This window comes from Lampetra planeri, chromosome 49 (assembly GCF_965212315.1).
Source record: "Lampetra planeri chromosome 49, kcLamPlan1.2.h2, whole genome shotgun sequence".
NCBI lineage: Eukaryota > Metazoa > Chordata > Hyperoartia > Petromyzontiformes > Petromyzontidae > Lampetra > Lampetra planeri.
In genome coordinates, this window is record NC_136155.1 from 1,909,662 (window position 1) to 1,935,057 (window position 25,396).

General features: G+C 52.2%; 1 protein-coding gene across 1 annotated transcript in view; it reads left to right on the plus strand.

The window, feature by feature from the left end:
• Positions 1 to 25,261, plus strand: part of LOC144733929 (LIM/homeobox protein Lhx6-like) — a 41,442-nt gene extending 16,181 nt beyond the window's left edge. The window contains exons 2-7 of the mRNA XM_078615949.1: positions 16,390 to 16,551; positions 19,189 to 19,310; positions 21,255 to 21,478; positions 23,470 to 23,570; positions 23,894 to 23,989; positions 24,756 to 25,261. Coding sequence (XP_078472075.1) covers positions 16,390 to 16,551; positions 19,189 to 19,310; positions 21,255 to 21,478; positions 23,470 to 23,570; positions 23,894 to 23,989; positions 24,756 to 25,154 — 1,104 coding nt within the window. The 3' untranslated portion in view covers positions 25,155 to 25,261. The remainder of the gene's footprint in view (positions 1 to 16,389; positions 16,552 to 19,188; positions 19,311 to 21,254; positions 21,479 to 23,469; positions 23,571 to 23,893; positions 23,990 to 24,755) is intronic.
• The last annotated feature ends 135 nt before the right edge of the window (positions 25,262 to 25,396 follow it).

Sequence of the window (25,396 nt, forward strand, 5' to 3'; positions counted from 1 at the left end):
CGCCGAACATGTGTGCACGTTGGACTTCTTTCGCACCGTACGTAGCCAACCGCGCTAATCGAAGGTGCAACATCAGTGGCTCGTGACACCGAAACCAATGCTGATCGATTCGGCCTGAAATCAAAAGGCCTACCTGGGGCGGTGTGTAAACGTTGGGGAAACAAAGGCGGACGTGATGGGACATGCCTTTACCACTTACCCCACAAGATATGTGAAGGCTATGCGGATGATCTTTGTCTTTGTGTTGTTGTATTTGCGTATGTGAATGTGTTCACGTGACTGTGTGATGTCCATGCACGGTAAATATGAAAGCGGTGTCTAAATCTGTCACGCGCCGTCCCTAGATCGACTCAGCCTTAAATGAGTACCTGGTAAAGACAGATTCGGGGGATGCGCGCAAACTCGTGGCGACATGGCTTGCCTTAATAGGTGCTCGCGAATTGTATTCACGCACACGCGTGCGTGTGTGTCTGCACGTGTCATTACGTGTGTTGCTATTCGTGTTTGTTTCACGTTATCCCCGAATACTCCTTGCTAACGAGATGTCCCCAAATCAGTTTGGGGGTTATCCGGTAGAAATGATACTCATTAAAGAAATAAATACGCGTGTGTATATATACACATACAATTATATTATCACAGCACTGACGCCTAACTCTAACCGCTGGTGTTCGCCTTGGTCGCGAATGGTCGCGTAACTCGAGGGTGTGTCGCGCCCATGTAAACAGCAGTAACCCTGGTGTCGCGAACACGTTGGGTCGGCTGCCGCTACGACTGGCGCGGCTCTTCTGGACGCGACCGCCGCTGTAGATTTCGCATTCACACAGTATGTAACTTCTTTCGCACCGTACGTAGCCAACTGTGCTAATCGGAGGCGCGGGGAGGCGTGATTTGCATGGACCCTGGTGCAAGGGACTACATGGGGGGGGGGGGGCTGTCCAACCCCCACCGCAATCGAGCGGCTGCCCCCCCCCCCCCATCCCATAGCTGCCTGCGCAGTTGCACCGCCTGTGCACTGGGACAGCTACGCCGCTGGGCCCGCAGTGCGTTTCTCTTTGTTGTTTGGGGACATCGCAGCCTGGACAGGCGCCCCTTGCGATGGGGGGACATCGCGTTAGCGACGGCGTCGATCGAGGGTGTCCAGTGCCACGTGACGTGAGCGCGACGCGGACACGTGACACGCGTACACGAAGGGATTTAAAACAACAACAACAACAACAACAATCTATAACTTGAGCTGCAAACGTGCACAAACAGAATCAGAATATTTATTTGTAGTGGAGGAATCCGATGAGCTATCAAGCTTTATTTCACAGATGTCTAGTTAAAAAAATCACAGATGTCCAGATGTCCACTCGATCAGGGGGGCCAGGCAATGCCGATTGATGAGTATGCATAACTCACTATTCGTTAACAACAATGTAGCATTAAAAGGGGAAAAAATAAAAATAATAGGCGACGTTTCGGGCAATGAACATGTTTCAGAGCACGAACGTGGAAAGACCAGAGAGAGCGTATAATGAAAGTTGTAGACTGCACTTGTTACGAATTTATTAAGTAATTAATAATTGATTGATTACTTAATTACATGCACGGTGCTGTAGTATTATTACTGTTACGTAAGTGTGTGATAATCACAGAAGATGCCTTGACGCATCTGTGCCGAGGTTTCCGGAGGAGTTGGAGATTGTTAGAATGTGCGCAGACACACGACTGACTCCCAATCAATGCGTACCATCGCATCTCTCTGAATTCAGCTCAATCAAATAAAATAAATGAAAACAAATCAATTCAATCACGACGCTGTCCCCACCTGAAGAAGGACGCTTGTGTTGCGCCCGAAACGTCGTGATTTAATTGAGTTGAATTTCGATGTAAAGCTTTCGTGACCGCAGGGATTCGTCTTCTTGGTTCTTTCGGTAAAGTCACGTAGAATGGAAATAATAAAGTAATAAAATAAAACATAATAAAATAATTCTCACGACGTTTCGGCCACAACGCAAGTAGCCGTCCTCAGGTGGAGAACAGGTCTGTCGAGGAGACAGAGTCATTCAGAATTATTTTATTATGTTTTATTTTTATTACTTTATTATTTCCATTCTACGTGACTTTACCGAAAGAACCAAGAAGATTAATTGAGTTGTTTTAATTTATTGTATTTTTTTACCTACGTGACTTTACCGAAAAAACCTTGCAGTCACGAAAGCTTCAAATCTAGAATTCAGCTCAATCCTCCAGGGAACCGCGTCACTTACATTTTCCCACGCCCCCCCCCCCCCCACTGTGAGCTCCTCCCCTTTCCCCCAACCCCGCCCACTGTGAAAACAGACGCCGCTCCGTGCAGCACGGTCGATGCACCCGTCTAGCCACTGCCTCTCATCTCTCCTGACCTTTGTCTCCAGTTTCTCCGTTACATTCACTTTGCCATTCGTTCATCTTCTCCCCCATCCATTACATCATTGACTGGACATCTGTGAAATAGAGTTTCATAGATCATCGGATTTTTCCAGTCTTAATAAAGATTTGTATTGTGACTCTACTTACTCCCCTTCCCGTGGTGCGCTTTGCATCGCACTAAGATTTTTGCACGCAGCGGCTTTTTTTTGTTTGGAAGATTTGCTGGTTTATCCAGGATGTTTTTGTTGCGCGTCGTCGCTTTAAGATGTTCTCCGTTCATATTTTGTTTGTTGCGGTTGCACCAGACTCAAGAGCCACATGGCTCACAGGGCTATACCAAATAAATTAAACTTGAAACTTGCCACGTCGACAGCAGTTGCTGGTGATTAACAGTCGCCGAGGGCGCTTGCTTTGCTTGACGTTTGTCAATGTTCGCCGTGTCAAAGCACCACGAGGAATGGTGATTAACTCAATGTCTCATCGGTCAATCAGCATCACGGTTGATCAACATCGAAGTATCACCTCATTGATCGGCCGAATCTGATCAACATCACGAAGCGCAGCTGTACCTGCCGTCCATTCGGATGCTGTGGTGTAACAATGGTACCACGGTGGCGAGATGTTAACTACCTCGCCTGGTGTACAGGAAGTCGTGGGTTCGTTCCCGACTCTGACGCCTGCTGCTGTATATTTGGAGTTTGCGTGTCTCTCTCTCCCTGTGGTCGCGCGGATTTTTGTCCGGGTCTTTTGGTTTTTCCCTCCACATTTAGAATCAACATCACGCGTTTAGAGTATTTGGCTGCAATAAATGTCCACATGATGATAAGCCACTTCGCTGAGCTATCATTTGTGACCCACTCAGTGGTTCTTACCTGGTAAAATGAAATGAAAATTGTTTAGTTTCGTACTTTAATTTAAATAACGTTTACATTTCGATTTAAAGCTTTCGTGACTGCAGGGATTCATCTTCTTGGTTCTTTCGGTAAAGTCACGTAGAATGGAAATAATAAAATAATAAAAATAAACCATGATAAAATAATTCTCACGAAGTTTCTGCCACAACGCAAGCAGCCGTCCTCAGGTCAAGAACAGGTCTGTCGGAAAGACAGCGTCCGGTCGTCACTAAATTCAGACGCTGTCTTTCCGACAGACCTGTTCTTCACCTGAGGACGGCTGCTTGTGTTGTGGCCGAAACGTTGTGAGAATTGTATTTTATTATGTTTTATTTTTATTATTTTATTATTTCCATTCTACGTGACTTTACGGAAAGAACCAAGAAGATAAATAACGTTTGTTTAAAAAGCGCAAGAAGAGCAGCCGCTCCGGCGTCATGGTTCGCACTGTGGACTTGCAAATCCATCCAATTCTCAGCGCGGCAGTAGAATCAATGTCGCTAATATATTCAGTTCCACTCGATCCCCCCTCCACCAGCGCGCGGTGAGGATGAGTAGGCCAATATACCCCCATAGAGTTCGCTTTAGCGAATACTCTCAACACGAGGAGCTGCGGGGCCTCGTGGTGACGTTGCTGCCGCTGCTGCTGCTGCTGCGTCACCACAATCAACAAGAACAACAACAACTCACATTCAATTTCGATTTAAAGCTTTCGTGACTGCAGGGATTCATCTTCTTGGTTCTTTCGGTAAAGTCACGTAGAAGGAAAATAATAAAAAATAATATTATGGGTTTTGTTTCTACGTGACTTTACCGAAAGAACCAATAAGATGAACTCACATTCATCCATAACACTGAGTGTGACCTTTAAAAAAAAGTATATATATTAGGTGACGTTTCGCGCAACAGCCCCTTCTTCACAGCACCTCTCTGGCCTATGTGCTGTGAAGGAGGGTCATTGCCCGAAACGTCGTCTATTATGTACGTTTTCTTTTGAAGGGCGTGGCGTTTTTGACTCGATATCCTATGAGCAAGTGCGCGAATTCTAACAGCAAACATCGAACACTGCTCATGCTTCAGGAAGCGTATCTGTCTCGCCAGCCATTGTCGTACGGATACACCGGTTCTCGCCATGGGAATGTGGAATTTACGCCACTAGCCCAGGGCGCGCACGTACAACACACATATATATATACAATATATACAATAAATACAAATATCTCCGCTATAGCCTTAACATATTATTGAGTCAATGTGTACTGTTAGTGAGAAAATATGGCACGCAATGCTGTGGCTATCACCACGCCCGACCGCCTTTGTTTCCCCGGTGGTGATGATTACGCATCGCACGATGTTGGCTGTGAGCGGGAATCGAAATCGGGTCGCCGGGTTCGTAGCGCAGCGCGCTAACCACAACACCACCGCTCCAAACCAAAGACAAAGACCTCCCGTGTAGCCTTGTCAGACTGTTGGGGCAAGTGCTGTTAGCGAGCACCTATGAAGGCCAGAACGGCACACGAGGGGGTGGGTGGCCAGCACCACGCCCGTCCGCCTTTGTCTCCCTAGTGGCAATGCTTTTACACATCGCACCAGGTACTCATTTCAAGCTGAGTCGACCTAGGGGAGGCCCAGGTACCGATTCAGATACTCGTCACTGGGCCGCCGGGTTCGTAGCGCAGCGCGCTAATCACTACAGTATTACTCACCACACATGAATACATACAGCCGTGCACTCACACACATTCATATACACACACACACCGATAACACACATAGTTACACTCACACACATTCACATTCTCATATATACATTATTAACACACACACGTGTATTAAAACGGTACACGCTCACACACGCACACATATATTCACAGGACAACGCACATACATTCTCAGAGCCTGTTTGATTGCATGTTCACAACAAACACGCGTGGTTAATGTAGACTAGACTTGCAAACGGAATTTATTTGGTGTTTGAACACCTTAACACATCCTGTTTTATTGCCAGAAAGGATACAACCTATTTTTCTTTTTCATACATATAAACCCATTCATATACATATACATACACGTTTCAGTTTCATTTTAGTTTCATTTATTTGGTATAGCCCTGTGAGCCATTCGCCTCTTGAATCGGGTGCAACCGCAATAAACAAAAACATGAACAAGAAACATCTTAAAATGACTACTCGTAAACAGAAAAATCCAGGAAAAAAACAGCAAAGTCTTCCAGAAAAAGCACTGAATATCAACGCTGTGTGCAAAAATCCCAGTGGGATGCAAGTCAAACAATAACAACCATAAGACAATTTAGATTAACGTTATCGGTCTAACTCGGTACTACCACAAACAAATATGGCTAAACCAAAACGTTTTCGAAATCACCAAAATAAAGCTATAAAAGCAATGTACCAGTGATCATAGGAACTGTGATTGAAATATACACTCACGTATATGTATACAAAGACAAAGATCCCCCGCATAGCCTTAACAGACTGTAGGGGCAAGTGCTGTTAGCGAGTACCTACAAAGGCCGGAACGGCACACGAGGGGGTGGGTGGCCAGCAACCACGCCCGACCGCCTTTGTCTCCCTAGTGCTGATGTTTTATACGCACCGCACCAGGTACTCATTTGAGGCTGAGTCGACCTAAGGGAGGCCCAGGACCGGTTCAAATAATTAATCGTCACTGGGTGTTGGCCGTGAGCGGGAATCGAACTCGGGTCGCTGGGTTCGTCGCGAAGAGCGCTTTCCACCGCACATACACACACACGCAAATGCTTGAACATGTAATACAAAGACAAAGATCCCCCCTATAGCCTTAACAGACTGTTGGGGCGAGTGCCGTTCGTGTGCACATATGAAGGCGCAATATACACATATGCACACAGACGTATATATATGTATGTACAACACGCCATTCTCACACACTCGCAGTACAAAGACAAAGTCTTCTATATAGCCTGGAACAGACTGTTGGGGCAAGTGCTGTTAGCGAGCCCTTAAACAATCGTTCTCAGGGTGCTGCGCATGGCAAGGCATACTATAGTTAACAAGAACAATGTAAAGACGAAGTGAGAAAGACGTCTTCTTGGTTCTTTCGGTAAAGTCACGTAGAAGGGAAATAATAAAATAATAAAAATAAAACATAATAAAATATTTTTCACGACGTTTCGGCCACAACGCAAGCAGCCGTCCTCAGGTGAAGAACAGGTCTGTCCGAAAGACAGCGTCTGAAGAAAGACGGTTTGAAAATAACGAGAGAGAACGCCGTTTTAAACGGAGACGACTTCAGTCGAGATTTGAAGATGCGTATGTGTCCTCGCAAGTCTCCTGATCTCGAAGGACGACGAGTTCCAGAGTTTAGATGCCGCAATTGTCAAGGCGACGCCACCGCCCCCCCCCCCCCACGCGTGCAGCCTGGGACCGTGGGACTGAAGTCAGGAAGAGACGCAGGGGAAATGGTTCGAATATTCGATGATTGGTGCCATCACGGCTGCGTCTCTCCCCGACGAGGGAAGATGTCACCGACGGCTCAGGCCAAAGAACGAATCTATTTACAAAGCGGAGATGAACTTGCATCGCGGGGGGGGGGGGGGGCAGTGCCGGATTAATCTAGAGCGGGGCCTGTAGCATATCTTATTAAGGGGCCCTAAATTAAAAAAAAAAACACATAAATATTAAAACACAAATACTCTGGTTTTGTCAGTAAAGCCACATAGGTACATACAGTCATTTTGCTGTGACGGTTCCACCTGAAGACGGAAGCTTGTGTTGCCTCCGAAACGTCGTGATTTAATTTATTTACATTTTTTACCTACGTGACTTTACCGAAAAAACCAAAGAGTATGAATCCTTGCCGTCACGAAAACTTCAAATCCAGAATTAAAACACAAATTTGTAACTTGCATAGTAAAATTATTGCATTTTTAAAAATAGCTATACATCCAGATAATACGACAAATTGCTAACCTTAAACACACAGTCGTCCGTAAAAGTTGAAGGCGGTATAGTCCTATAGTAATAGAGCAAGTGCGGCATCACTGAACCGGAATTGATAGCTTGAAATCATTTAGCGCGGGTCCCTTGAAAGTGCGGGGCCCGTAGCATTATGTAGCTACTTGTGCTGCTGGGATCAATCCAGCTGGAGCCAGGGGTCGGCAACTCCGCGTCTGCGTGTCGGCTGTCTAGGGACTGCTGCTTCGTGACGTGGCTTATTATTGAAGGACCGACGCCGTCTCGTCCTCACCACCGCGGTTCATTGACGGCTCTGGGAATATTGAGAGGGGGATTTTTGTTTTGTTTTACGGAATTCGAAAGAAAAATGCCTGCCTCTTGTGATACTGGTTGCCGACCACTGAGCTAGCGGATTGCGTCAGGAGTAGCGCGGAGTGGTGATGCGTCCTCCTTCGCGTGGAGATGTCTGTGTGCGTCTATGGGTCTCTATGCGAGTGTACAATTCTGTATCTCAACCTATATATAGTTCTCCGTGTGAGTAGTCCACGGGTCTCGATTTTTCTGGATTTTTCTAATTCCCAGTTTTTTTCTCTCGCTGTTGCTGTTTGTCCGTCTTCTGTATTTTCAAGAGACACCAACTAAATTTTTATTATAAAAGCAATGCACTTCTTTTTTTTACTGAACCACTCACCACCGTAGGCACCACGCCTCCGTCAGGCCGCAGAACTTTCCCACGTCGCTTCGTGCGCGTTTGTTGATTTATGGGGAGCGGCCCGGGCCGGCTGTGGTTGTGAGCGCCTTGCACGACAAACCCGCCGTTTTTTTCGCCGAGTTCGATTCCCGCTCGCCGGTCAACATCGTGGCAAATATTCGAGGCGCTCCCGAGCCTCGCCTCGGTCGACTCAGCTTTAAGCGAGTTATCTGGGGAGACAAATGCGGCCGGGCGTAGTGCTGACCCTCACCCATTGTGTACCGTGCCCCACGACAGTATGTTAATAGACTGTACGGGGAAGTTTTGTCTTTGACTGCAGACTGCCCTATGCCGTAATGCTATTTCGTGACCAGGGGTGTTACGGAAATGCCTGTCTATCTGTTTGCTATCAGAGTCCTTCTCTTATCCCCAATTGTGCTGTCGGCGTCACGGTCACCGTACAGACGTTTTCCTTTCGGATCCCTCGTGTTAGAGAATTGTCCGTGGAAGCGGATATCACAGCGCTACCTCTCAGATGATTTGTTCTTCAACAGACCTCGTGCTCCGAGCACATTCGGGTCGCGTGACAGTAACGGTTCGTCGCGGAAGCGAAATGTAAAATGTGCCGGTGTTTTGCGTGCGTTCTTTGGCGGCTGGGCTGAACAACTTCGCCACCACGTGTCTGGGATTCGAACCTAGGCCCTCGGTGCTCTGACCTATGAGCGACCCGTCCGCTCCTCGTAACGAAGTGGTCTAGAGGTTGGTCAGTCATCGTGAGCGTGAGACCCCCCCCCCACACCCCTCATGGCAGAGAAACATTGGTGGCCAGTACAGCAAGTAGGTTGTCCGGGGTATGTTTTTTTATATTCTTCAGATGTTTGAGTGTCATCCGCCCGTCTCCGTGGTTGTTTATGTTTACTCCGGATTATTGTAACGTGTAAACAAAACAAACAACACACACATCGCTAGGAAAGCGGCCACACAGACTACATTTAAACAAATCACGATGACGGAGGCTTGTGTTGCCTTCGAAAGGTCGTGATTTGTTTTAATTTAGTTGTTTTCATTTAATTTAAAGAGTATTAAACATTGTTGTTGTTGGGTGTTATCTCTTGCCTGTGTTACAACACGGGAGCGTCGTGAGTATAACACGTGCCTGGCCTCATCCGCATGTATTCAACTGATTATAACACAACAAGCACTCGCTGCATTATATTTGAAAATAGTACATACGGTGTCCCGTGTTTGGAAGGACGTCGTCATGTTCGTGCGCCCCATCGGCTTTCCAAATTATTCACGTAACTGGTACTACATTTGGATACAAATATTGCATTGCAAACTCGGTAATTATTGCAGTTTAAGCGATCATATATCCCCAGCGCTATCTGCCACACACATAATAAACACATTAGACTGACGCATGCGGTGTATTTGGAGTTTGCGTGTTTCTCTCCCCGTGCTCGCGTGGATTTTTCTACGGGTACTCCGGTTTTCCCTCCAATCCACAATTAGAATCAACGTCACGCGTTTAGAGTATCTGGCTTCTGCTGTGAATGCCCACGTGGTGATAAGCCACTTCGTTTAGCTGTGGTTTAAAAAATATACACACAGCATTACACACAGACGATCCTGTACATTTTAATTCTGCTATACATAGGATGAATCTATGCAGCGCAGGCCTTTATGGGTGCTCGCTACGAGAGCACTTGCCCCAACAGTCTGTGTAGGCGACACGAGGGATGTTTGTCATGATGTGTTCACGTGTGTATGTATCTGTGTATGCATGCATCGTGTTTTCTGTATGCGTATGCATGTGTAATGTAGTAACTCGGCGGGAGACGACTTCACGGGTAACACACTCTTTATTTTATCAAACTCGTTCACAGGTGACTAACACCTACTTTGTATCTCGGGTGACAAACACCCACTTAGTATCCCGGGTGACAAACACCCACTTAGTATCTCGGGTGACAAACACCCACTTAGCTACTTGGCGACTAACGCCCACTGAGCTACTCGGATGACCAACATCCACTTAGTATCTCGGGTGACGAACACCCACTTAGCTACTCGGCGACTAACGCCACTGAGCTACTCGGATGACCAACATCCACTTAGCTACTCGGCGACTAACGCCACTGAGCTACTCGGGACACTCCCTGCCCGGGGTATCCGTCTCGACTGTGGGTCCCCAGCCCGACCCACGGGGGCGTCGGACCCCGGGTCCCACAGCCTCGCCTCCGAGCCACACAGGGCCCCGGTCCCCACAAGGACGGCGGGACTAGGGGTCTCGGGGCACTAGGTCTTCAGCTCCGTCTTCGGGTCTTCAACTGGGTAACTCTCCCCGAGTGCTCTCGCGCGTCCCCCTTTATACCCCACCTGCGGACGTCGCTGCGAGCACCCACTTATTCGACCAATCGCTGGGCGCTGGCTACGATCCTCTTTTCCCACATCTCATCGTGCCTCACCACCCACGCCGCGCCGCCCCGTCATCTGTCACTCCCGGCGCGCGCGTCCACACCACGCCCACAACGCGTGCCCAACCCCGCACCCCGCGCCGCCCCGTGATCCATCACTGTCACAGTCGGCGCACGTCAATACCACCACTACATCACCCCCTACCACATAGCTCGCAGCCGACCCGGCTGCTATAAAAATATACAAACCGCCCTGTGTGCCCCGTAACACAACACAACAACAACTAACGTAACAACACAACACGACGCGAACACTACCATCCGCAACCATCAACCAATGCCACCGCGACAATAGAACAATATATACAAACCGGCGAGTGACAATAGCAATGTGTATGCAGAAAGGAAAATAAATGGACAAATTTTTTTTTTTTTTCTTTCGACTCGTGCGGTGTCCCCTTCTTTCCGAGCGTCCCTACAACGGGACAATACCCCGGCAGAGGGGAACACTGGGCGAGCTCAGTGTAGAGAAAAAAACGTCTTCATGAAAATTGTTGAGCCCTAGCCCGAGTCCGCCTTGCCGGTCCGTCGTACGGCACCAGACGCGGTTGAACGTCCGGTGGTGCCGTCGGTTCAGGAAGACATCGGCCAGGCATCGAGGACCCGTGCGTGCCCCGGGGTTCAGGTTCCCGACGGTCAGCAGCCGTCAAGCCCGAGGCACCGGGTTTTGTTGGGATGACTTGTGGCCCTGGTCGTCGTCCCGACGTGGTCCCGTGGCGCGCTGACGCGGGGCCCGGCACCCGGCTGCGACGTGACCCCGAAGGCCGCAGTTGTAGCAGACGACGGACGTCGTAGGTTTCGGTTGCTCCAGCTTGCGGGGTGAACGTGTGGGCGAACGACCTCCCGTTCTCCACTCCCCCGGACGCGATGCAGCGAAGGCCTGCTCCTGCTCCGCAGCTGGCTGAGGTTCGGCGATCGTGGCGGCCAGTGCCGCGTTCCCCGGCCATTTGCAGACGACCCCCGGCTTGCGTTTGAGGACCTCGTACGCGTGAATGCTCGTGGCGATCGCCAGGGAGCAGATATCCATCTCGTCCGCCACGTTGATGGGGACCCCCAACTCGTGGGCCAACACCAGCAGCTGCTCCGTCACCATGGCGTCCTTCCCCTCCTTATCCATGCGGGGAAAAGCTGCGTCCGCCAAGGCGAGTAGTGCCGTGCGATAGGCGAGCGTCGTTTCTCCAGCCACCTTCCGCCGATCGTAGAACTGGTGGCGACACGTGGAGGGCGGCCCGAACACCTTCGCCATCAGGTGTAGTGCGGCCTGGAGCGTAGAGCGGGACGACCTTGCAGCAGATGTGAAGGCTGCAAGCGCGTCGTCGTCAAGCATCGCTGGCAACGCACGCAGGGCAGTGGTGTCGGACCACCCCGACATCTCCTGATGAGCGAGGAACCTTCGTTGGAAGGCTCCCCAGTCGCCCCCATCCGCCTTGAACGCCGACAGCGCGGGCAATCTTTGCTGGAGGACCCGATCGTCGTCGACGTCGGAGAGATTTTCCCGCGCTCCGCTGTAGTTGTGTAAAATGTCGGCTCGGTTGTCAGGCGCAAAATGGAGAGCTCCGGCGCGCGCTGATGACGTGGGCTGCGCTGCGCGGAGGTGTCCGGCCACGTGGCGTCCGTCTTTCCCGCCAATCGGTGGCGGCCCCCCAAAAACGGCGGCAACTTCCAGACTTTTGGCGCGAAGCGCCTTTTGGCGGGAATCCTCCAACGTCGCTTCCTCCACCAACCCCGCAGCCGTTTTTCCGCTCGCCGGAACGGAGATGTCGGCCAAGACAGCGGCGGCGGCGAGTAGCAACTCCGCCAACCGGGAGTGCGCGTCCTGGAGGCTGGTGTCGGAGGCAAGCGGAGCGTCGGCCATCCCCGCGAAGTGCTGCATCGGCGGCAACTCCTCGTCCTCTACTCCCGAGGTTGGTGTCCCCGGTACGCCGTCGTCGTCCCGACCTCGCTCGTGGGTACGGGTAGTCTTCCTTGTGTCCATACTTCTTGAAGACAGGTTTACTTCTGACGCCAGTTGTAATCTAGTAACTCGGCGGGAGACGACTTCACGGGTAACACACTCTTTATTTTATCAAACTCGTTCACAGGTGACTAACACCTACTTTGTATCTCGGGTGACAAACACCCACTTAGTATCCCGGGTGACAAACACCCACTTAGTATCTCGGGTGACAAACACCCACTTAGCTACTTGGCGACTAACGCCCACTGAGCTACTCGGATGACCAACATCCACTTAGTATCTCGGGTGACGAACACCCACTTAGCTACTCGGCGACTAACGCCACTGAGCTACTCGGATGACCAACATCCACTTAGCTACTCGGCGACTAACGCCACTGAGCTACTCGGGACACTCCCTGCCCGGGGTATCCGTCTCGACTGTGGGTCCCCAGCCCGACCCACGGGGGCGTCGGACCCCGGGTCCCACAGCCTCGCCTCCGAGCCACACAGGGCCCCGGTCCCCACAAGGACGGCGGGACTAGGGGTCTCGGGGCACTAGGTCTTCAGCTCCGTCTTCGGGTCTTCAACTGGGTAACTCTCCCCGAGTGCTCTCGCGCGTCCCCCTTTATACCCCACCTGCGGACGTCGCTGCGAGCACCCACTTATTCGACCAATCGCTGGGCGCTGGCTACGATCCTCTTTTCCCACATCTCATCGTGCCTCACCACCCACGCCGCGCCGCCCCGTCATCTGTCACTCCCGGCGCGCGCGTCCACACCACGCCCACAACGCGTGCCCAACCCCGCACCCCGCGCCGCCCCGTGATCCATCACTGTCACAGTCGGCGCACGTCAATACCACCACTACACATGCATGGAAATATGCGTGTGTATATAGTGGAGAGCGGTGGTGTAGCGGTGAGCGCTACGCTGTGCGACGAACCTGGCGACCCGATTTCGATACCCGCTCACGGCCAACACCCAGTGACGATTATCTGAACCGATCCCGGGCCTCCCCTAGGTCGGCTCAGCCTCAAATGAGTACCCGGTGCGGTGTGTAAACATCGCCACTGGGGAGACAAAGGCGGCCGGGCGTGGTTCTGGCCACCCACCACCTGGTGTGCTGTACCGGCCTTCGTAGGTGCTCGCTAACAGCACTTGCCCCAACATTGTGGTAAGGCTATACGGGGATCTTTATCTTTATACATGTATGCGTCTGTGTATGTATGTGTGCGCGCGTGTGTGCGTGCATGTATGAATGCGTGTACATGTACAGACGATCCCGGCCGAGTGACTGATGTACATTTTCAAGTACATTTTCAAGCTGTCATACATAGAATGCTTATTAAAACAAAAGTAGAAATTAGACAAGGAGAAAACGATGTCGTACAGCCCCCTGAATGGATGTCAGCACGGAGGAGATTGAATCGATTTCACTCAGACGGGGCAGCCTCATTCCGACGTCTCGCATTGCTCCAAGACGCCCAGCGCATTCGTGACGACCACTGCGTGTGTGCGTCTCGTGTGCCAAGTGTGTGTGTGGTGCTACTCGCTAACAGCACTTGCACCAACAGTCTGTTAAGGCTACACGGGGGGTATTTGTCTTGTGTGATTGCGCGTGACGAACGCGGCGAGCCGAATTCGATTCCCGCTCACGGTCAACGACACGAGTAACCGTTCCTGGGCCTCCCCTAGGTCGACTCAGCCTCAAATGAGTAGCTGTGGCGGTGTGTAACATTTTTTACCACTGGGGATACAAAGGCGGCCGGGCGTGGTGTTGACCACCCACCCCTCGTGTATCGTGCCGGCCTTCATAGGTGCTCGTTAACAGCACTTGCACCAACATTCAGGAAAGGCTACACGGGGGATCTTTGTCTTTTGTGGTTGTGTGTGATGAGCGGTACGGGGCGTGGTGCTGCCCACCCACCCCTTCGCGTGCCGTGCCCGGCATCCATAGACGCTGCTCGCTAACAGCACTTGCCCCAACAGTCTGTTAAGGTTACACGGGGGATCTTTGTCTTGTTGATGTGCGAGAGTCGCCTCGCAGGTAATGTTCCAGCTTTATTTTTTTTTCCTCGGCCAAGATTTATTGAATAAAAAAAGTGAAACCTACCCATAGAACGAGCAGATGTTATTGGCAACACGTGCGTTCCTTGTACACGATACGGTAATCGATGGCTCCACGCCAGCGAGAAGCGATAGGCTCCATTCCTTTTGCCGATGGGGCATTACAGTCTGGGCGACCCTCGGAAAAAGGCGACGTTACAGGCAATGGTCCTTCGTATTATCTAAATCGCGTGCGCCGTGATGAAGGGTCATCGCCCGAGACGTCGCCTCATATATACTGTACATGTATTTATTTATTTGAAGACCACACGGTGTTGCTGTTCACGAACGCGTTGAATTATAATGATTCGTTAACCGTGATTGTGCAACGCAGCAGCAGCAGCACAATCACCAAGGTAACACTTTGCATTGCTACGAGTCTCGAGATAAACACAAATAAGACACACACACATGGCTTCGACTCTCAACCGATATTTACCAGAACGCTGATATGCCTGGCTTTTTGTAGCGATTATTGACGTAAGGCACTACCACTAGATTACAAGGTACCGTCTATCAATAACATAAACTAATTGTAAATGTTTTGTATTTACTCTCCAACACACCGGAGGACTGAAGTAGTAAACTAATTGGCGCGTTGTTTACGTGAAAAACCTCACTGGCTGTGTCGGGTGGTGGAGGGTCACGACACAACATTTATACTCACGCGATCTAACCCAGAAACCTTCATTATGAATGTATATATGTACGTTGAACTTTTTTCGCACCGTACGCACCCAACCGTGCTTAACGGACGTGCGAAATCCTATACGATTGTACCCAATACCCCATATGAGCCTATTAACAGGTTTGTGCACATATATATATGTGTCTACATTCCCGCTCACGGCCAACACCAGTGATGAATATCTGAACCGGTCTTGGGCCTCCCCTAGGTTGACTCAGCCTGAAATTAGTACCTGGCGCGGTGTGTAAACATCGCCACTGGGGAGACAAAGGGGGTCGGGCGTGGCGCTGGCCACCCACCCCCTCGTGTGTCGTTCCGGCCTTCATAGGTGCTCGCTAACAGCACTTGCCCCTACAGTCTGTTCAGGCTACACGGGGGATCTTTGTCTTTGTGTGTCTACGTAACAGCTGCGTGGACTCAGCAGTGTTAGCGGGCCGGCTGAAGCAGCAAGGCGAATGTGTGCGACTCCACACCATCAGTGAACCGAGTACTTCGCCTCTCGTGGGGCGAGAAGATGTTCATTGTCTTTTGGTTCCTCCCCCTCCCACCTCCTCCCCTCCCCACCTTCATCTCTGTGCGCTCGATAATAAATAAATGAATATCCATCTGGCTGTCGCCTGATGAAGCTGGTTGTAGTTGCTGGTGAAGCGTCGTAGTCAGATTGTAAATGTTGTGGCTTGGCTCTCCAACACACCGGTGTGCTGTACTAGTGACGAATTGGCCACGTTCTGTTGACGTGACAACCCTTGCTAGTTGGCTGTGTCGGGTGGTGGCGGGTTTTTACGCGATCTAACCCAAAACACCTCTCTTATGATTCCACCGAGTGTTGAGAGGCGATTTGCACGGCTACAAAGGAATATTGAAATATATTTTTACATTCACAAAAATTTAACAATCCGACAAAGGAAACCACGAGGAACAGAGGCGTCGTTTTAAACCAATATTTAGTTTTTTGACCAGGGAAGGCCCACTGAACTATACAGCTATTTTTTTTCAGAAGCAACCTGGCCACAAATGATAGCTCAACGCGGTGACTTTTCACGTGGACAACCACACTTCACCACATTCGAGTCGCGCTGCCGTTAACCACACTTCACCACACTTCACCACATTCGAGTCGCGCTGCCGGTAACCACACTTCACCACACTTCACCACGCTCGAACCGCAACGCGTAACCGAGCGAGCAAAACAAAACCTCCGCTGATCAACGTCGCTGGCGCCCTCCGCTCCTTTCTCGCCGAAGGAGCTCGCCGTCGCCGATCCCGGCGATCAGAGTCGGCGCGAAGTGGGGGGCCCCGCTGAGCCCCCGTCCCCGTCGCCCCCGTCACCGACCCCTCACCGGACCCCGGAGAGGCACTCGTGCGCGCGCTGCGGGGCCCCCATCCGGGACAAGATCATCCTCAAGGTGAGAGCGAGAGAGAGAGCGAGAGAGGGCGAGGGGTCACGGGGCAGCGATAGCGGCGATAGAGGACACCATACTCTTAGTTATTTCGGTAAAGCCACGTAGGTAAAAAAAATGAAATTAAAATTAATAAAAATAAAATATTGAAAATGTTGCATTATTTTTGTTTTGATTTTATTTTTATTATTATTATTATTTTTTTTTTATTAATTTTAATTTCATTTTTTTACCTACGTGACTTTACCGAAATAACTAAGAGTATGAATCATTGCAGTCACGAAAGCTTCAAATCTAGAACAGAGGACACCGCTATCGCTGTCAAAACTCCCCTGCCCAGCCACCCCCAGGTCAAAGTCGGCCGCGATTCGTTGGAGTCGCGAGAACGGCCCGACCCATCCGTCGTATTCGTGCGGAAAGCATCTCCGTGCCCCGATGGTCACCGACGAGCGGCGATGGAGAGAGGCTGACGCCTGTGCACTGGGGTTTGATCCGAAGGGTATCCGAGGGCATTATCCAAGCGACCGGGTGACAGCTCAAGAAGCGAGGATATATACAAAGACAAAGATCCCCCGTATAGCCTTAATAGACTGTAGGGGCAAGTGCTGTTAGCGAGCACCTATAAAGGCCAGAACGATACACGAGGGGGTGGGTGGCCAGCACCACGCCCGACCGCCTTTGTCTCCCTAGTGGCAATGTTTACACACCGCACCAGGTACTCATTTGAGGCTGAGTCGACCTAGGGGAGGATTCTTGCAACCCCCGCTTACTCCACGGGACATACGACAACAACGAAAGCATTGCCAGGCTGCAGCGTGTGCAACGTTTCTCCGGCAACGTGCAACTCGGTGGGCAACGTCGGCCAGACCCGGCCACGCCACTTCACTCGCCAAACGCGGCGCAGTCTGTCGAGGCTATCCGGGCGTGCGGTTGGTGGTGGTGGTGGTGTTGGTGGTGGTGTTGGTGGTGTTGGTGGTGGTGGTGGTGTTGGTGGTGGTGGTGTTGGTGGTGGTGTTGGTGGTGGTGTTGGTGGTGGTGTTGGTGGTGGTGGTGTTGGTGGTGGTGGTAGTGGTGTTGGTGGTGTTGGTGGTGGTGGTGTTGGTGGTGGTGGTGTTTGTGGTGGTGGTGTTGGTGGTGGTGTTGGTGTTGGTGGTGTTTGTGGTGGTGGTGGTGTTGGTGGTGTTGGTGGTGGTGGTGTTGGTGGTGTTGGTGTTGGTGGTGTTGGTGGTGGTGGTGTTGGTGGTGGTGGTGTTGGTGGTGTTGGTGGTGGTGGTGGTGTTGGTGGTGGTGGTGTTGGTGGTGGTGGTGGTGGTGTTGGTGGTGGTGTTGGTGGTGGTGTTGGTGGTGGTGGTGTTGGTGGTGGTGTTGGTGGTGGTGGTGTTGGTGGTGGTGTTGGTGTTGGTGGTGTTTGTGGTGGTGGTGGTGTTGGTGGTGTTGGTGGTGGTGGTGTTGGTGGTGTTGGAGTTGGTGGTGTTGGTGGTGGTGTTGGTGGTGGTGGTGTTGGTGGTGTTGGTGGTGGTGGTGTTGGTGGTGTTGTTGGTGGTGGTGTTGGTGGTGGTGGTGTTGGTGGTGTTGGTGGTGTTGGTGGTGTTGGTGTTGGTGGTGTTGGTGGTGGTGGTGTTGGTGGTGGTGTTGGTGGTGGTGGTGTTGGTGGTGTTGGTGGTGGTGGTGTTGGTGGTGTTGTTGGTGGTGGTGGTATTGGTGGTGGTGGTGTTGGTGGTGTTGGTGGTGTTGGTGGTGTTGGTGTTGGTGGTGTTGGTGGTGGTGGTGTTGGTGGTGGTGGTGTTGGTGGTGTTGGTGGTGTTGGTGTTGGTGGTGTTGGTGGTGGTGTTGGTGGTGGTGTTGGTGTTGGTGGTGTTTGTGGTGGTGGTGGTGTTGGTGGTGGTGGTGTTGGTGGTGGTGGTGTTGGTGGTGTTGGTGGTGTTGGTGTTGGTGGTGTTGGTGGTGGTGGTGTTGGTGGTGGTGGTGTTGGTGGTGTTGGTGGTGGTGGTGGTGTTGGTGTTGGTGGTGTTGATGGTGGTGGTGGTGTTGGTGGTGGTGGTGTTGGTGGTGGTGGTGTTGGTGGTGGTGGTGTTGGTGGTGTTGGTGGTGGTGTTGGTGGTGTTGGTGGTGGTGGTGGTGTTGGTGGTGGTGTTGGTGGTGGTGGTGGTGTTGGTGGTGGTGGTAGTGGTGTTGGTGGTGTTGGTGGTGGTGGTGTTGGTGGTGGTGGTGGTGGTGTTGGTGGTGGTGGTGTTGGTGGTGTTTGTGGTGGTGGTGGTGTTGTTGGTGTTGGTGGTGGTGGTGTTGTTTGTGGTGGTGGTGTTGGTGGTGTTGGTGGTGGTGGTGTTGGTGGTGGTGGTGGTGTTGGTGGTGGTGGTGTTGGTGGTGGTGGTGTTGTTTGTGGTGGTGGTGTTGGTGGTGTTGGTGGTGGTGGTGTTGGTGGTGGTGGTGGTGGTGTTGGTGGTGGTGGTGTTGGTGGTGGTGGTGTTGGTGGTGTTGGTGGTGGTGGTGTTGGTGGTGTTGGTGGTGGTGGTGTTGGTGGTGTTGGTGGTGTTGGTGGTGTTGGTGGTGGTGGTGGTGTTGGTGGTGTTGGTGGTGGTGGTGGTGTTGGTGGTGGTGTTGGTGGTGGTGGCGGTGTAAAGCAACTATGTCCTCGCCTTGCAGGTGGGTTCTGAGTGCTGGCACGGACGCTGCTTGGAGTGTTCCGTGTGCCAGGCGCCCCTCGGAGGCCTGGACAGCTGCTACATTCGTGACAAGGCCGCGTACTGCAAGCCCGACTACTACAGGTGCGTGTCACCAGGCCAGGTGCGCCGCGAGCTTGCCCGTGTCAAGCCCCATGCGGTTACAGCCCGAATTCTTGCAAGGAGGGAAATTGAGTTTTTCAGGTCCAGACGGCGTAGGGCCGTTTCACTACGGGGCTAAGTTGTGTTCTTCATGTGTTTGTGTTTCTCCCTTGCGATGGGACTTTGTGGGATGAACGTTGAGAATTATAAGGGGCACGGGGTGACCAATAAGGTCTGAATTGGTCTGTAATCAAAAGGTAGGGTATCGATAAGGGGTTGACGGGTATGTAGTAGTGTAGTGTATAGTAAATTTCGATTTAAAGCTTTCGTGACTGCAGGGATTCATCTTCTTGGTTCTTTCGGTAAATTATTTTATTACTTCCCTTCTACGTGACTTTACCGAAAGAACCAAGAAGATAGTGTATAGTAGTGCATAGTGTAGTGTATAGTGTAATGTATAGTAGTGTATATTGTAGTGTAAAGTCTTGTAGTGTATAGTAGTGTAGTGTATGATGTTTTATATAGTGTAGTGTATAGTTTAGTGCACAGTGTAGTGTATATGATGAACGTTGAGATTTATAACAACACTGGGTGACCAATAGGGTTTGAATTGGTCTGTAATAATAAGGCAGGGCACCGATTAGGGGTTGACGGGTGCGCGTGAGGCCATCGCGAGCAATGCAATGCTAGGCTCGCTGCTGGTGGGGAGGTTGTGGGACAGAGAGACGCAGGGTAGCGATGGGTTGCGCTCCCTGAGATGACAGGAGGGTGCGCAGACCCTGCGCTCCCCACTGCGCCAGCTCGCTGCGTTTTAGTCGCCCTAACAGACTGTCGGGGCAAGTGCTGGTAGCGAGCACCTCTGAAGGCCGACTCGACACAAAGATAAATACTCCCCGTGTAGCCCTAACAGACTGTCGGGGCAAGTGCTGGTAGCGAGCACCTCTGAAGGCCGGCCCGTTTCCCCGGTCTCTTTAATATTAAACTAAATTTGGAAAATTTAAAAAATTAAACGTTAAAATTATTTTAGTTCCACCAGCCAGCTAGGCGTTGGATGTGACGAAGCAAATAACTCAACACGATCGTCAATTACACTACGGTTTTAGAAGGAAACATGACAGACAACGTTTCAGGAAATGGCCCTTCTTCAAAGCACATCGAGCAACCATAGAGACAGAGTGGATAATGAGAATTGACGACTGCACTTTACACTGTGGGGCTGGATGCAATTATATTTGATTTATGTCTCCTGGTGAACAGATTTAAATGGGCATATGAATAATTACCTAATAGTAGCTACTGAGTGACAGCTAAACTCCTTGAAGAAAAGTATTACTACTTAATAAACTAATTGTACTTTAATACAACTATTAAACTCTTTTTTAGTTTACCAGGTAAGGCCCACTGAGCTATGTAGCTCTTATTCGGAATCACACGGAGCCAAACATGATAGCCCAACGAAGTGGCTTATCACGTGGAAATTTAGAGCAGCCAAATGATGTACATACAAGTTTTTTAGTTTTTTTGCCCGTCTTGAAACGGCTGTCACGCCGTATGGACCTGACAACTCCAATCTCCCTGGACAAGAACACGGCGCAAACCGTATGGGTTGACAGCGATGCCACTTGCTTGTTCTAAGAAAAACAGATTCTGATTCCCATCACCCCCTCGTGCCCGTGGCGTGCCCCCCCCACCCCACCACCCCACCACCGCCCACCCTACTACACCACCACCCCACCAACCCACCATCCCACCATCCAACCACCGCACCACCCCCCCCCCCCACCACCACACCACTACACCACTCCACCACCCCATCACCCCCCACCACCCCTCTCCCCCCACCACCCCACCACCCCATCACCCCCCACCACCCCACCCCACCGCCCCCCCACCCACCCCGCACAACCCCACCCGCTCCCCTCCCCGCGGGCCACACCACCCACGCAGGAGGTTCGGCGCGGCGTGCGCTCGCTGCGAGCGTCGCCTGGAGGCGAGCGACTGGGTGCGGCGCGCGCGCGGCCGCCTCTACCACCTGGCGTGCTTCGCGTGCGGCGCGTGCGGCAGGCAGCTCGCCACGGGCGAGGAGTTCGGGGTGCTTCGCGAGCGGCTGCTGTGCCGCTCGCACTACCAGGCGGCGTTGGAGCGCCTGGCCGGTGGGGCAGTGCACGTAGGTGAGTGGGTTGGAGCGGTGGACGGGGATCGTCTTGGAGTGGCGTGGGGGGGGGGGAGAGTTCCGTAGCTCGAAGGATTTCCTGGCGGTATGGATAGATGTTTCTTCTTGGATCTTTCGGTAAAGTCACGTAGAAGGGAAGTAATAAAATAATAAAAATAAAACATAATACAATAATTCTCACTTCTCTTAGTGAGAATTATTTCATCACTTCACTTAGTGAGAATTATTTTATTATGTTTTATTTTTAGTATTTTATTACTTCCCTTCTACGTGACTTTACCGAAAGAACCAAGAAGATGAATTCCTGCAGTCACGAAAGCTTCAAATCTAGAATGGATAGATGTTGTTGATGGGGTCCTGGGATGAAACGGCCCCTTCCCCGTTCGAGGCGTTCCTCCTCGTCCACACCCGGCGTTACCGTCAGCTCGTTCGCACACCCACTCGCTCGCTCGCCACTGGTGTAACCATGAACTCATTCACTTAGCTACTCGCTCACCCATCCACCCACTCACTCGCTCACCACTTGTGTAGCCATCAACCGTATCAGAACATCAACAGGGCGATGCGCACGTCTCCTTCCTGAATGTAAAATGAAAGACACGTGCCACAGTAGTTCGACTTTTCGCCATGCAACCCAAACTGTGGACCATACCGTAAATCCATAGACACACTTAGAGATACATGGAGACGCAGAGATCCATATAGACCTATAGCGAAACACATAGACACGTAGAGACTCATATATACATACATAAATACCCATAGAGATACGTGGAGAGACGGCGCAATTGTGGCCATAGAACTCACAATGTGAGAAATATAGCGAATCACTTCATAGCCTGCACTCCTTCGACGGAGGAATATCAAAACTGCACAAACCCTCTCACCGAAACCCTCTCCTTATCAGTGCAGGATGATCCTAGTGGCACAAGTAGCTACATAATGCTAAGGGGCCCCGCACTTTCAAGGGCCCCGCGCTAAATGCTTTCAAGCCATCAATTCCGGTTCAGTGATTCTGCACTTGCTCTATTACTATAGTACTATACCGCCAACTATACCAACTTTTATGAACGACTGGGTGTTTAAGGTTAGCGATTTGTCGTATTATCTGGCTGTATAGAAAATGAAAAAATACCATTACTTTATTATGTAAGTAAAAAAATTGTGTTTTAATATTTATGCATTTTTATTTAGGGCCCCTTTATAGCGTATGCTACAGGCCCCGCACTAGTTTAATCCGGCACTGCTCCTCATGGCCAGAAGCAAGCCTTCAACATTGGCATTTATCTCCTGAATCACGGTGATGCCGCTGCTGCCATCACACGCACGAGGCGTGAGTGGATCGTTCGCGCGCGATGGAGCTGAGTGGAGTTCAACACTCCAAACACCTGTTTGTGAAAGACCCAACGCAGAAGACCTCTGGGGTTTGATCTTCCACGAAGCTCATGGTCCCACCCTAAATCGCATCCGCTGCACAAACCATGGCAGACGCGGATACCTGAGGCACAAATGTAAAATTTGAAACAACTCTCCAGCAGTGTGTGACTGTGGTCATCCAGAACGTAGAACGACGCAATGGCCCCGATCCACACATATGAAGGAGACATCATCCCAGCGATGACGCACTCCTGCTACTCCTGACGCGGTTGTCTGGCTTGACCCACCTGAACGTGAAATTGTAGTCGTTGCTCTGCATCTGCATCATCAGCCGTACAACGACGAGAAGATGACCCCACGCAGTGCCTCCAACACCCGCACGCGGTAAACACGGCACCGTCATTCAGCAGCGAGAATCCAAGGGGGTCGGAGATGGGGAGCGATAGGGGTCACCACCCCTCCCCCCCCCAACTCCTTGAGACCCCCACAGTCAGGCCTGCTCGAATTAGACGTTGTAGGCAAGGAGCCTCTCCCACGACACGATCACCAACAGCGTCGTCTGCCGCTGCGTTGTGCTGATGTGTGACTCCCCCACCCCCTCCCCTCACCTAGGGGGCTCTCTCTCGGAGGGGGGCCCCCCGAGCGACGGAGAGGCGCCCCCCAGCAAGCCGGCCAAGCGAGCCCGCACCAGCTTCACGGCCGAGCAGCTGCAGGTACAGCCCCTCCCCGCTTCGCGTCGTCACATTGAAGGGGCGCCCAAGGGTCTGGTATATATTTATATATTTGGGGGGAGGCGGTCCTCTTTGTAAATTCAATTTGCTTCCCTCCGCTGTTTTATACCACGAGCCGTGCCCGATGCCAAACTCCCCGTGGCTATTCGCCTCGGTGGGGTTCAGTTCGGGCGCGAACCCGGTGCATTGACCCCACGTTGACCCTGCGTTGACCCCACGTGCCCCACGTTGACCCACGTTGACCCCGCGTGCCGCACGTTGACCCCACGTTGACCCCGCGCGTGCCAACCCCCTCCCCCCCCAAGGTGATGCAGGCCCAGTTCGCGCAGGACAACAACCCCGACGCGCAGACGCTGCAGAAGCTCGCGGACATGACGGGTCTCAGCCGAAGGGTGATCCAGGCGAGCCTCTTTCACTCCGCGCGCGCTCGCATTCATCCTCGCACTCACCACACTCGTGCTCACCCTCGCACTCACCCTCACACTCACCCTCGCACTCACCCTCGCACTCACCACACTCGTGCTCACCCTCGCACTCACCCTCGCACTCACCCTCGCACTCACCCTCGCACTCACCACACTCGCGCTCACCGTCACCCTCACCCTCGCACTCGCGCTCACCCTAGCATTCACCCTCGCACTCACCCTCGCGTGTCGCCGCTCCCGCCCTGTCCGTCCGTCCCGTTCGAGCCTCTGCTCTGCAGAGGCAAAGCGACACGCCCGGCTTCGGTGGCCCCCAACCCATCGTGCAGATCATGCCCCCCCCCCCCAATCCCCCCCCCCCCCTTCCACAATGCTGGAAATGTAAAGCAGCTGCCAAATATTCTAAACGCGTTGACGTTAATTCTACATATGGAGGGAAACACCGGAGGACCCGGAGAAAAGTCCACGCGACCACGCGGAGAGAGACACCGCGAACTCCAAATACACAGACGTCGTCACGGTCGGGATCGAATCCACGACCTCCTGCGTAACAGTCGAGGGAGTCAACATCAACAGCCCCGTGACCACCACACGTGACCCGTCCCTTTGCTCTCAGCCCCGTCACCAGAAACTGCACGACAACAACCCATCGCCGTTCGTTCATCCACCGCCATCAGGACTCCACCTCGCCCCCCTCCCCACCGATGCCCGCTGACGTCACCGTGCCCCCTCCCCCCTCCTCCAGGTGTGGTTCCAAAACTGCCGCGCGCGCCACAAGAAGCACATCTCACCGGGCCTCGGGATGCCCCCGGGGCACCTCGCGCTCTCCGCTCCCGAGGACTCGGCCTACACGCCCTACCTGAGCGCCGAGGGCACCATCCTGGCCACCTACCTGCAAGGTGATGCCCACTATCGATCATCGCCGTCGTCACCCTCGTCGTCGTCAATCCACTGCTGGATGAAGGCCGCCTTCCCCGCAACCTTTTGCGGCCGCCTCTCGCGGACTCGCGAGGCGGCGATCCATCCGGCACCACCCGCACACGGGACTCGTTTCATCGCTCCATCTCCTCGGTGGGCGTTCGCTCGAGCGCGCTCCGTCTGTACGTACGCACGGACGTTGAACATCCCTCCGCACCGTACGTAGCCAACCACTTGGCTGCCAATTCGTTCTTCGTTTTGGCCATAGTCCATCGTCCCCGTGTCCCGCCCGAGTCGACGTTGTGCATCAGGTTGGGTGGCACCGCTAACCCGGATGTATTCCTCCTCTAACCCGTGCCTCCTCTAACCCGTGCCTCCTCTAACCCGTGCCTTCTCTAATCCGTGCCTTCTCTAACCCGTGCCATCTCTAACCCGTGCCATCTCTAACCCGTGCCTCCTCTAACCCGT